Here is a 13,890-nt window from a genome sequence, read left to right as displayed (position 1 = left end):
GGTTATGATAAAAAAATCACTTTGTGTTTAAAATTTATTCCATATAATAATTTAAACATCTTAGAAAGTATTATTAGATTTTCAAGTAATAAAAAAAACTATTTCTAGTATAAATTATTATTTATAATATTATAATAAATTAATTTTATTAAGTGATATTTAAATGTCGGTCAGTGATTATTACTAATAAAATTATTGATATTACCACCCTACTTTAAAATAAAAATTAATTGATAACACATCGTTTTTACTTCAAATTTAGACAAATTAATGAACGAGAAACAATTTGTACAACAAGTGGCACGTGTTGTAAGACAAATTGAGTATAATATACAACTATATTATTCAAAATATCTCCACCGAACCAAGATGACTAAAAATCAATTAATGAAAGCAATACAAGATGCTAACTTAATTATCACGGATGAAAGAGCTACTGAATTAATAAATATTGAAAAAACAGACGCACAAAATATAAGCCGTAAAGGTAATATAAATAATACATAACATTTTTTAGACTTTTCGACTTTATACAATCCATCTAAGGCCAATTTGATATATTTCAAAACGTTTTCATAAATTCAAGGTTGATTGTTAATCTGACGTCAGGATAGCGAATCTCAATTTAATGAATTTATTAATAACCAACCAAATGGAACCATTTGCAATAGATTCCCATATACCATCAAATGTTATTAAATTTCACTTTTACGAATTGATCTTATTACCTCTTAATTTGTAATAAGGATTTCTAATTTCACTTGATATAAAATTAATTTTTACTAAATAAAATTATACGTATTATTATTATTTAAGTAACTTTTAAAATAAAAAATTCCATCCGAAATACATGATATATTAGTAAAATAACTTTTGATTCGTTAACCAGAAAAGCAGACACATAGCTAAAATATTTTAAAAATTTGTTTAAAAAAAATAAGAATATCCAATATATACGCTTTTTTTTATTATTATCTATAATTGTTTTAAATTATAGGGATAATCGAATAAATTATAATTGATAAAAAATTATTTTATCAAATTGAATTCTTCCAATTATAAATAAAAAAACTGACATCTAGTTACTTTTAATAAATTAATTATAGTTTTGTTTATTTTTACTTAGCATTCAGAAACATATTCGCAAAAATATATCTCAAATATCTTGAGGAACAAAAACAGAAGTTAATTCAGTCAAAGACTGATTAGGTACAAAGTGAAGGTGAGAAGGTATTAATTTTACTACTGTGATCAAAAAGTAAGGTGAAATTATCATTTAAAACTCCCAGGCATTATGAAGGCAGTTAAATTTTTTTCTTAGGTAGGTAGGATATCCTTATTGACATGTTCCAATTGTCTGTTTTTTAATAGTTTTAATAACCTCCAAGTTATACGCGTTTTTTTAAACATCCAAAAGTGAATTTTTCAATTTTTACAATGGGTGTTTATGTTGAGCAAAGAACTTGCTTCAAATTTTGTTTGCGTAACGAATATTCTTGTGTAAACACGTTCAAAATGTTGCGGATGCCCTTTGATAATCAAACTATGGCACAAAAAAACATATATAAGTGATACAACGAGTTCAAAGCGGGCCGAGAACGCGTTAAAGACAAACCGCGCTCTGGACGAACATCAACATTTACCGTTGAAGGCTACTTCCAAGAAATCAAAGATTTGTTGCTTGAAAATCGTCTAATGACAATTAGAGACCTCGCAGATAGTATTGGCATATTATTTGGCTCAGCAAAAACCATTTTGAAGGATATTTTGTGTCTCAAACGCGTCAATTCTCAATTAATACCAAAATCGTTCAATTTAAAAAAAAGCGTCGCGTTTATATCTGTGAAATATTATTGTCTGACTATCAGGACCACTTGAAATGTGTCTTTCCTGGAGACGAAACTTTGATTTACGCGTACGACCCTCAAACCACCGACCAATCTAGCGAATATCGTACAAAACGTGAAGCAAGACTGAAAATGCCACGGCAAAGTCAATCGAAAATTAAGGTAATGTTGACAGTTTTCTTTGATAATCGTGGTGTGGTGCTCTAAGAATTCCTACCGCCAACTGTCAACAAAGTGTATTATTTGAGTGTTATGTGTCATTTGCATGAAGCTATTCGTTTAAAATGGCCGGAATTATAGGTGAACAAATCTTGGTTTTTTCATCACTATAATGCGCTATTTCATAATGCATTGGTTCTCACAAATTTTTGCCAAAAACTGGACTCATATCGTTCCGCAACCACTGTATTTGGCTGATTTTGCTCCATGCAACTTTTGGCTATTCAGCAAATTAAAAAAGCCGCTGCGAGAACACCGTTTTTATACGATTGAGGAGAGAAAAACCGAATCGAAGAAAGTCTTGAAAGCTATACCGGAAAACGACTATTTCAATTGTTTTGAGGACTGGAAAAAACGTTGGCAAAATTGCATTTTATTGGACGAGGATTATTTTGAAGAGGATGAAAGTGATTTGAAAGAATAAATAAAGAATTTTCATTTTATAAACAATTTCACCATACATTTTGATCACAGTAGTATATGTGTTCTTTTTTTATGTCTGTCGCCACTTTTTCTCAACACTCACCAGACCGATTTCTTTCAACCATGCGTCAAAAGATCACAAATCGAATCTAGTTGAAATTATTGTTCTTAAAATTTGAAAAAAATTCCCTTGTTCCCTGGAAAAAGGAGAAAATCGCCCTCCAAAATTACTAATTTTAAATTCGGTAAATTTTTGACATTTTTTTTACTTTTTTTTTTCTTAAAACAGCCATAACTTATTTTAAAATAAACAAATTTAAATAATTTTTTTTATAGATACCTCAGGTATTTAGCTATCAATTCATATATATTTGTGAACATTTTACCCTTTACCAGAGGTGGATTCAAACAAACATATTTTTCTCTAAAAAAAAAAAAAAAAAAACAATTTTTCAACTTTACTTTTGAAAATGTTACGGAAATACTGCGTCCTTTAAATATATGTTAAATTAAAGCTTATTTTACGGAATATAAGTTGAAAAAATATTTATATCTGACGACCTATCTTCTATGTACCAATGGCCATTGAAGTTGAACAAAAATTTAAGTTAATTTTTCTTTTATATTAATTCACTAATTTATAAAAATTAAACTCTATCTAAAGATTTTTATCGGAGCGTTTTTTATAATAGTGATTTTAATAATTCGATTCAAATCACTACGTATAAAATTTGTTACTTTTCATGGTGCTCTGAAAAATATAAATGAGGGTCGCCAACTTATTGGGTGAAACAAAATATTATGGGATCACAGTAGGATTTAAAAAAAAAATAAAATATTGAACATAGAAGTCAATTTAATATTTTGTAAAAAACAGTAAAGAACAGAAAAAAATTATGTTTTCTAATTTTAAGGTCAAAATTAAACAAAATTACTACTAATAATGTTAAATAAAAAGAAAATTATTTTTATACTTGAGCAGGTCACAATAATACTAAATGCCGATGTAATTATAGACTTAAAATTAATTAAAGCTGTATTTGATGTTTGTTGAGTCGTTAATACTTGATGTACACCATAGTTATCACATAACCATGATGATAAATAATGACCTTAGACAAGGCCGCCACCTGAACCTTATAAACTAGAGAAAGTTGATTTTTGAAAGTAAAAAAAATACAAAATACACGGGTCCATTGAAATGGAACACCCAAAAAAATATTAAGTTAACACTAGACAAAAAACCGAATGGTCAAAAAACCTCGTCCACAAAATAAAAGAACAAAGAGAAAAAAAGAATAATAATAATAAGTAGCAATCCAATTGTTTTTTTCTTAATTTTATTTAGCATAAAGTTTTCAAAAAAAATCAATTTTAATAAATTCTAAACGATATATCACTATTTAAAGTTCAGGAGATTTAACAAATAAAACAGTAGTCGGGTAAATACAGTAAGATTAATATTTAGTGTTCAGATAAGAACTATCGGTGTATTGTACTGCGAAGTAAATGTACTTATGCACTTTATACAATAGATAACCGTATCACTATGAACCGGTAACAACTAAATCTAATCTGATTATATAATAAAATAGGGTAGCCATTTAAAAATTAAAAGTTGATTTTTTTTAATCTTAAAGTATATTTTAAAATCTTTAATTTTGTATAGGTTTAATGTATGGAGTCGTTTCAAAATATTTCCAAATATTGTATAGGAAAATAATAATTTAAACATGGGTGGTTTTATTTTCAATCCATTCCTGTATTTAGGTTTTTTATTAAATTAAAAGAATAAAAGAATATCCAAAGTAAGAATTTTTGATCTAGTATATTATATTAAATTAAAAAATGTCGAAATTTAACCATAAAAATTGTAATTTTTTGGACGATTTCCATAATTTACAAGGAACAAGTGAATTTTTAATATAAACAAATGAACAATAAATAAGTAAAAATCTTTATTAATACAAATACAGAAGCAAACACATTTCAACTTGTACAGACTGTTTAAATTACTCTTAATAGTTTAAACAATTATATAATATCCAAAAGACATCAATAGTCATTTTATACACTAAGTATTTTTTAATTAACGAATTTTTTTCATTTTAGAAGAGAAGCCCCATCCTTATGCATTCCCGCACAATTCAAGTACTAAATGTTAATTAATAAAATTAAATGAACCGAATATACTATACTTACAAAAATGAAAAATATGCTAATTTTTACATTTTCTACTAATATTAATCTGAAAACAAAGTGTAAAAATAAATGAAATAACTTCACTTAATTGTAATTAACTATGATTGATGATAAATAAACATAAAATATTTTCTTTATTTAACATACTTTTGAAATTATTTTATTTATAATTAAAATATTGAATTTTCTATTTAAGAACAACAAATTTAAATTTCTTATTACGCATTAAAAATATAAGTCTTACGTTCAACTGATATTAATATTTAAAAAAAATTGTTATTAGTTTATAAAATACAAAATCTTATGTACGTTAATATGACTGAGCGAATATTTTTTGACAAAACATTGTTATGGAAACATATTTTCATAAATTTACATTTATGAATTAAAGTTTTGAATTTTATTTAAGATAACATAAATCGGCCAAAATCTGAGTTTTAGTTTAACGTATATATTATAAATTTACAATACATGTACGCATAATACAAGATATAATATTGCAGCAGTAAATAGTCACATTGTGAATATTTAATTAGCTATCGATAATTATATAATCATAATATAATAATTAATTAAATTATTAAATTATTATTAAACATTTGAAATGTTTTTCATTATTCATAGCTTTTAATCGTATTGCGAAAACTATAGAAATAGTATTTATAATTTTACACGTTCATAAAATATAAACATTCTTTTAATTATTTACTAGGACCACAATAAACAAATAAAAATTAATAATTTTTTTCCATTAATAAAACATTATATTAAAATCATTTTTCAATTTACCCTATTAAAATGTTTTTTATCATCAAAATATCGACAAAAATGTTTCAAACTGTTAAATAAAAAATATTAAATTAGTTTAAATAAAATGCAATAAAAAAATATTTTATGATTTATCCTAAATTAAAAATCTTTGAATTAACTTTTTAGCGACATCTAGGTTATAAGCTCAACTTTAATGAATTATAAAAATATCAAGAGATGTCACTGTGTATTCAAAATGTTCTAAAGTATTTACTTTATTGGATAATTAAAATATTTTTTTATACTGGTGTAAAATATTTTGTTTTTTTTTTTAATTTTTATTATTTAATGTAATTATAATATTTTTGTTCTAAATATTATTTTATTCGCTATCGACCTATTCATTTATTTTATCACTATAATAATTATTCTGATATTAATAATTTTATTTTTAATTGTGATATTAAAAATTTTAATTACTGAAATAAATTTTAACTATAAAGGATTAGTGCAAAATGTTTGGAATTTTTCGGAAATCCTTTCAGTAAAAGGATACATTATGGTATCTCGCTATGCTAGTCATTTCACTTTGATTTGGATTGTCCCAATATCAATTAAATTCAGGTTATTATTTCACTTTACTTAGTACTAGGGTAGTTGTTTTATCTAAGTTTCTTTTTATAGATTATTTTAATATATTTTACTACTAATATATGCAGAGTGCATTCTAATAATTATAAAAATAAACTTGCAAAATGATATTATAAGGTTAACACTTGCCCCAAGGTTTTTAAAATTGAATACACTTTTTTAAGTTATTAAAAAAAAAAAAAAAAGCTTTTTTTATATTTATTGTACAATTATGATTATATAGGCCACAAATAGAACATTTTTATGAACATTTCTAAAAGGTTAAGTAATTAAAAAAATATATAATTGTTGGTAAGAAGTATGTTGATGCTCAAAATTTCGCAATTAAATTAAAAAGATAATGGAAATTTATTTTCTTGCGCCGTTATAAAAATCTGAAAATATAAATTTATATTTCACCTTAAATTATATCTACCCTGTGATATATTTCTTTCTGTTTTAAATTAGNCTTAAATTATATCTACCCTGTGATATATTTCTTTCTGTTTTAGTTTTAAATTAGTTAAAAAATTTAAAACTTTTAATACAATTTTAATAAAATTTTACCCATGTAGGTAATTTTTAGATTTTCAAAAATACTAGTCATTTAATTTTATAACTTTTTAATTTTTTACAATTTATTTGTACAAATTTATTTTTGTCTCAATTTATATAACTTAATAATAGTTAAAGCTGTATATTACTACAAACAATTTATTGTGCTGTAGGATGATGTAGTAATAGTTATTAATTTGTGCTTTTGCGTACCTAATAAATTGTAATAAACCAAAAAGAAAAGAAAAGCTAAATTAAATAAAAGGGTAGGCATAAGGTAGGTTTATGGGAAATGAATAATGGATTACAAAAATGGTGGTGATGTGGATTTTACTATTGAAGGTGTGAATGCTTATATTATACCAAAAGAAAATCTGAGGGTTGATTCTTAGTCAGACTAAAGATATAATATAGCGTATGTATGGCCCAATAATAATAAAAATTATTAAATAAGATAATAAATGGCGGAGTAACACATGTTTAAATGTGGCAAGATTTGTAAGGGTGCAAAGAATATAATGATATGAATAAAGAAGAATTCAGAGGGATGAATAAACAGAGTTTAAATACATGAGGGTAATGATCAAATATATAAAAATGTACACAGACGATGTGACAAAAATAATGAACTGATCTCGGGGTTGAACAATATTGAATAAATGAAGTCAATTATCCTACAAGACTTTATTACCTATCTTAATGGTTTTCTACGCAATAGAGTATTTATAATTTTACGGAGCGTAACCGTGTCTAGTTGGCGCCAATNGGACCGGCTGCAACTCCGAAGCGTAACCGTGTCCAGTTGGCGCCAGCGATTGGCCGACGAGGAATCCGCGGGAGCGTGGACGAGGTCCCTCATCGGACCCAGCCGGCTCGACAGGTGGATTGGCCGGACTCACGGGGAAATGACGTACCGTCTTACCCAGGTGATGTCCGGTCACGGCTGCTTCAACGAATACCTTCACGGTATTCGGAAGGCAGCCGCGCCGACGTGCGATCATTGTCGGGATCGCCCGGGAGAAGCGGACAATGCTCTGCATACGCTCTTCCGGTGCGAAGCGTGGGCCAACGAGCGGGAGGACTTGGAATCCCGCTTGGGGTCCGCGTTCGGTGTGGGGTCCATGGTGGACCATATGCTGAGAAGCCGGGAGGGGTGGTCTCTGGTTCAGGCGTTCGCCGAATCGGTGATGAGCCAAAAATAAGAGGCCGAACGTCTGAGGCAGAGACTGCCCAGGGTGAGAGTACCTGCGGCGTCGGCTAGACTGGCGCCGTAGGTGCTCATTGCACGTGTTTTATGTTTTGTGTTTATGTTATGTATGTTTGTGATTTATTAAGCCAACCCTCGCTAATTTCGTTTTGGTGAATCTTTTATTTTAATTTAATTTGTTCATTAAATAATAATGTTTTATTTTACCATGAAAATAAATGTCAATTAATATTTTAAAACAAGAACATGTTTTGTATATATANCGGTGTGGGAAGAAGAAAAAAAAAAAAAAGAGTATTTATAATTTGAAAGCGCAAATTTAAATTTCTACTTACCTCGTATCCCGCGTAATGTAATGCTTATTTTAAACAATCCAATGTTGATTATGAGTTTACACTGTATTTCACACGTTGTACACTTTGAGTTCGACAGTAAATATGACCGTTTAAGAATAAAGCGTTTAATTATAAATAATGCGAAACTGTTACACAAAATCTATGACTGTATTATTATATGCAGGAGATTTTATACACTCTATATTTTTTTATAATTATAATCAAATGATGTATCTTTAGTTGACTTTGTATAATGAGTATATTATTTATGAGATTATATTTTATTGAGAGTTCGACACCAATATTTCAAACCCAACCTGCCGCCGTATATACCTCATGTATAACGTCCCCCCGCCACAAAACATGGCTATACCTCGTGCATGATACGTTTACGTACTTATGTCGCTTTACATGTATATATATTGTAATATTATATTATTACTTATAATATTAAAATATTATATTATGTTATCTTTTGTACATGTATGTCATATATTATGAATTCACAAGATTACCAAAACAGGATTCCCTTATTTAAGACTTAAAATAATCAAAAAATTAGTCAATTAAATCTGATTATCGTACAGATTAAAATTAACGCCCATATGTGGGTTCTCAATTAGGTCCAGCTAATCACATTTAACAATTAATTAAGATCCATAGTTTCTAAGATCACACTAGGGATCGCCTCCTCCCTCGTCTACTATAAAAACCCATTTTTTCCTATTAAAATCAGTTCTTTCGGCGATTTTAAAATACACAAAATCTGCGACACTCTACTCAAGATTCTTACTCTCTGGGACTTAGTCGTTTTATTTAATTTATTTTGACTTAGAATATTTTTCTTAAAAAAAAAAACTAAATGACACTTAGAGATTTTAAAGTGAATTTCGTTTTGGTGAATCTTTTATTTTAATTTAATTTGTTCATTAAATAATAATGTTTTATTTTACCATGAAAATAAATGTCAATTAATATTTTAAAACAAGAACATGTTTTGTATATATATATATATATAATAAAACCGAATCAACTCTAATTTTCTCAGTTAATGATAAATATTTATTACATGACTAAGTGTATTGCAACTCTATACTTATTGGGTAGCTAATCTTTTGTGGTTTAATGTCTTTGTTCTAACGAACATCGCGCCGGCAGACAGAGTAAAGGTTTCAATTAAAGATTTTTAAGTTAGGTGTGTTAGGTTAGAATATATTTGTAAGCCTATGTGTATTGAGTAGCTAATTTTCTGTGGTTTAATGTCTTTGTTTTAACGAACATCGCGCCGGCAGACAGCACAGAGAAACTTACAAATATATGTTTTTAGTGTTTAATTTTTGTCTTGGTGATTATTGTGCTGCATCCTTTCAAGTTGCTTTATTTTAGCACCGGGACACCACAATTCCGTCTTGACAAATCTTTTACATAGATATAAATATTTCTGAATCTTGTTTTGGCCAGGCCAGAGGAAAATTTAAGAAATATTGGTGTCGATCTCTCAATAAAATATAATCTCTCAAACAATATACTCATTCTACAAAGTCAACTAAAGATACATTATTTGATTATAATTATAAAAATATAGAGTGTATAGAATCTCTTGCATATAATAATACAGTCATAGATTTTGTGTAACGGTTTCGTATTATTTATAATTAAACGCTTATTCTCAAACGGTCATATTTACTGTCGAACTCAAAGTGTACAACGTGTGAAATACAGTGTGAACTCATAATCAACATTGGATTGTCTAAAATAAGCATTACACTACGTGGGATACAAGGTAAGTACAAATTTAAATTCCCGCTTTCAAATTATAAATACTCTATTGCGTAATAAACCATTAAAATAGGTAATAAAGTTTTGTAGGATAATTGACTTCATTTATTCAATATTGTTCAACCCCGAGATCAGTTCATTATTTTTGTCACAACGTTTGTGTGCATTTTTATTTATTTGATCATTACCCTCATGTATTTAAACTCTGTTTATTCACCCCTCTGAATTCTTCTTTATTCATATTATTATATTCTTTGCACCCTTACAAATCTTGCCACATTTAAACATGTGTTATTCCGCCATTTACCATCAATATTTAATAAATTTTATTATTATTCGGCCATACATACGCTATATTATATCTTTAATCTGACTAAGAACCAACCCTCAGATTTTCTTTTGGTATAATATAAGTATTCACACCTTCAATATTAAAATCCACATCACCACCATTTTTATCCTCCATTATTCATTCCCCATAAACCTAAACCTACCCTACCTTAATTTAAATTCCCATTGCGTGCTATATTAAGTAAGTCTAATTTAAATTTCCGCTTTTCTTTTCTTTTTTCTTTTTGGTTTATTACAATATATATATATATATATATGTATATATTTTTTAATAACTATTAAAACTTATATATTAATACGCTTTATTATCATTAAGATATATAAAGTGTACTCATTCCGATTACGGGAAATGATTCCCGTATCGTCGTTTTCACGTCACTACCTCCATGTTCCGAGAGTGGGTTTTTTACGCTCCTACTTGTAATAAACTAAAAATAAAAAGAAAGAAGAGAAAAAGGGAAAAATAGAGAGTGAATAAAAAGAAATTAAGGGTGCTTAGTAAATTATTGTAATCATTATTTGTTAGATGTTTTTGTAATTTTAATGTAGATTTAATTGTCTTCAATTTTATTTAAATTAATTTTCTCATTAATTGTTTCTCTCATTAATTATAAATGGTTTATCATGCAATAGATTGTTGGAAGTTCGAAAACATAGGTTAAATTGTACTTACCTTACGTCCTGTGTAATACAATAATATTTTAAGTAATCCAGTGTTGATTTTCGTATTAAACGCACTACGTATATGATTTACACTATATGTCATATAGTCTATATAATTGCTTACAAAAAACGACTCAAGACTTTAAATAATATGATTTAATTACACAAAATCTAAGACTGATCTTACTTGTAAAAGATTTTAAACACTCTGTATTTTATTATAAAAACAATTTTGATTTTTTTTACTTATTGATTTTTTTACGTTTATTGAATAAGTATTTTTTTAGAGAGTATAATTTTTTTTATTGAGAGATCGATACAAATATTTCTTAAATTTTCCTCTGGGCTGGCCAAAACAAGATTCAGAAATATCTATATCTATGTAAAAAATTTATCAAGACGGAATTGTAGTGGCCCAATGTGTCCCNTATCAAGGCAGAATTGTGGTGGCCCAATGTGTCCCGGTGCTAAAATAAAGCACCTTGAAAAGATGCGGCACAATAATAACCAAGACAAAAATTAAACACTGCAAATATATTCGTAAATTTCTCTACGTTGTCTGCCGGCGCGATGTTTATTAAAACAAAGACATTAGCAACGAGACTATACCCAATAAACCCAACCCAATAAGAAAAGCTCACAATAAATNGAGACTAGCTACCCAATAAGAAAAGCTCACAATAAATTTTTATAATTAAATAAAAATCTAAAGTTAGGTTGGGTTTATTATTAAAATAAAATAATTTTAATAAGATGTAATGTTTAAAATATTATTTGATATTTATTTCCACAATAAGAAAAATAAAATATTATTAATGATTGAACAAATTAAATTAAATTAAAAGATTCACCAAAACAAAATTCACTTTAAAATTTCTAAGTGTCATTTAGTTTTAAAGAAAAATATTCTAAGTCCAAATTAATTAAAAAATCGACTAAGTCCCGGAGAGTGAAATCTTGAGTAGAGTGTCGTAGATTTTGTGTATTTTAAAATCGTCAAAAGAACTGGTTTAGATGGGGAAAAATGGCTTTTTATAGTGTGAAGGGGGTAGCCCAGCGATCTCTACCGTAATCCTAGAAGATGATGCTTTGTATTCTAATTGGTTAATTAAAATGGGGTCCCAGCGTGTAGGCGTTACTTAATAATTTCTACAAGAGGGAGATTTTATAGTATAGTTAAAGGGTTATTTTATGTTTTAAATAAGAGAACCCTGTTTTGGTGATCTTGTATAATCATAATATGTGACATACATGAACAAATGATAACATCATATTATATATTAATATTATATGTAATAATATAATATTACATACTGCTTTCCTTGGATGTGGTAGCCGTTTCTCAGACTCCCTCACCGGAATCGAACCCTGATTCCTATTTACCCGTTACAACCATGATATTGATAGTAACTACTATCATAACATGTAACTAAAAAGTGAAAAATAAATATAGTTTAAAAAAAACACTCTTTTAAATCGCATCGAACTAAAAAGTTAAAAATAATTTCTAGTTCGATGTGCTTTAAAGCGTGTTTTTTAATTTTTTAAAACTATATTTATTTTTTTTTATGTTTTAAATAAGGGAACCCTGTTTGGTAATCTTGTCAATTCATAATATATGACATTGTGGCGACTACCGCCACTATCAGCAGCTAGTCTGCATCTTCAGTGTTACCGTTTTTATGTCGCGTGATTATTTTATTATATTTTGTCAAACATTATTGGTATTCGTCGTGAATTTTGATTATATAATCATCCCTACCTGTGATTCTTTTAAATGTTATTTTTAAATTAACCGTTCTCTCTATACAGTCAGTTTCCGTTCGATCACCGAGAATTACGATTGCATTATTACCATTATATTATCTAGTCTTTTGTTACCTCACCCACCTCGACGAAGAAAACGTTTATTTTTTCAGTTCTATTTTGTTTATGATTTTTTCGTACAAATAAAAAGTCTTCAACGCCTTTGGCGTTAGTTTAAATTTTCTTGGTGTCATTTTTTTATTCAGTAGCGTTAAATATTATAAACGATTTCTTTGGAGGCCATAACCTCCAAAACATATATATATATAAAAGATAAAATAATATAATATTCTAATATTATAAGTGATAACATAATAATACACTTTTGCTAATTATAATTGAAATAAATATCATTATATTAAAATAAGATCATGTCTTTTACTAAGGTAAATACTTAAAAATAAAATAATGTTCAATTATATTACAATTAACTTTACTGAAATTTTTACAAATAAATTGTGCGCATAAAAATTAATAGTGGTAAAAGTTGGGAATTTCAAGATTGATGTTCAAAATCAGTCAAATTTTAATTTAGCATTACGTCCTTGTTATTAATTTAATAAGCAAGAATAAAAATTTAAAAGGAGAGAGCAAAAGAATTTTAATAAATTTTTTTAAGTATGTTCAATAGTTGTGCATTTGTATATTATAAATTATTAAAAAAATTTGTTTCTGAAAAGGAACTCATCTAAAATTTAGAATTATTGAACACAAATTCTTATTGCAAATTTATTTCATTAAAATTATTTCCAAAGGACAATATACACTATTCATTATATAGTCTATATGCTAACTCAGACGCCAAGAATTGATGGCCTATATTCAAAAGTCTATTCTTATTTTTATTTTAAGAATAAATTTCCGCAACTCAAGGTGTCATAGAGACAAACCATTTATTAGGCAACGGCGTACATATCGCCATGCGGTACAAATAAGGCAGTATCTCAAAAAAATTGAACTTTGATTTTATGAGGTATTTTAATTAAAGTTTTACTCTTATAATAACTTTCATTGTAAATTTAGTTTAAATTGTTTTATAATTTTTACAAAAAATATTGTCACTTATATTAAAAAAATGAATAATTGTTTATAAAAAAATTAACCCTTTTTTTTTTTTTTTTTT

General features: G+C 27.2%; 3 protein-coding genes across 8 annotated transcripts in view; 2 read left to right on the top strand and 1 right to left on the bottom strand.

The window, feature by feature from the left end:
- LOC126894565 (uncharacterized) overlaps nucleotides 1-4,613 on the top strand; it is a 271,452-nt gene extending 266,839 nt beyond the window's left edge. Inside the window, exon 5 of the mRNA XM_050665678.1 lies at nucleotides 4,602-4,613. The gene's annotated coding sequence lies outside the window, so the exon portion shown is untranslated. The remainder of the gene's footprint in view (nucleotides 1-4,601) is intronic.
- The window catches only part of LOC126894566 (uncharacterized), a 129,313-nt gene that overhangs the window by 33,255 nt on the left and 82,168 nt on the right, over nucleotides 1-13,890 (top strand). Inside the window, exons 3-4 of one of the 6 annotated variants that reach the window (XM_050665683.1) lie at nucleotides 263-487; nucleotides 1,127-1,222. The exons of 4 other annotated variants lie outside the window; for them this stretch is intronic. In XM_050665683.1, coding sequence (XP_050521640.1) covers nucleotides 263-487; nucleotides 1,127-1,209 — 308 coding nt within the window. In that variant the 3' untranslated portion in view covers nucleotides 1,210-1,222. The remainder of the gene's footprint in view (nucleotides 1-262; nucleotides 488-1,126; nucleotides 1,223-13,890) is intronic. One more of the 6 variants, XM_050665684.1, reaches the window with a different exon arrangement.
- LOC126894563 (uncharacterized) overlaps nucleotides 1-13,890 on the bottom strand; it is a 226,991-nt gene that overhangs the window by 175,014 nt on the left and 38,087 nt on the right. The window lies entirely within an intron of this gene.

Source organism: Daktulosphaira vitifoliae, unplaced genomic scaffold (genome assembly GCF_025091365.1).
Source record: "Daktulosphaira vitifoliae isolate Bord-2020 unplaced genomic scaffold, ASM2509136v1 Scaffold_1, whole genome shotgun sequence".
Taxonomy (NCBI): domain Eukaryota; kingdom Metazoa; phylum Arthropoda; class Insecta; order Hemiptera; family Phylloxeridae; genus Daktulosphaira; species Daktulosphaira vitifoliae.
This window is presented reverse-complemented; position numbering and strand designations above follow the sequence as displayed.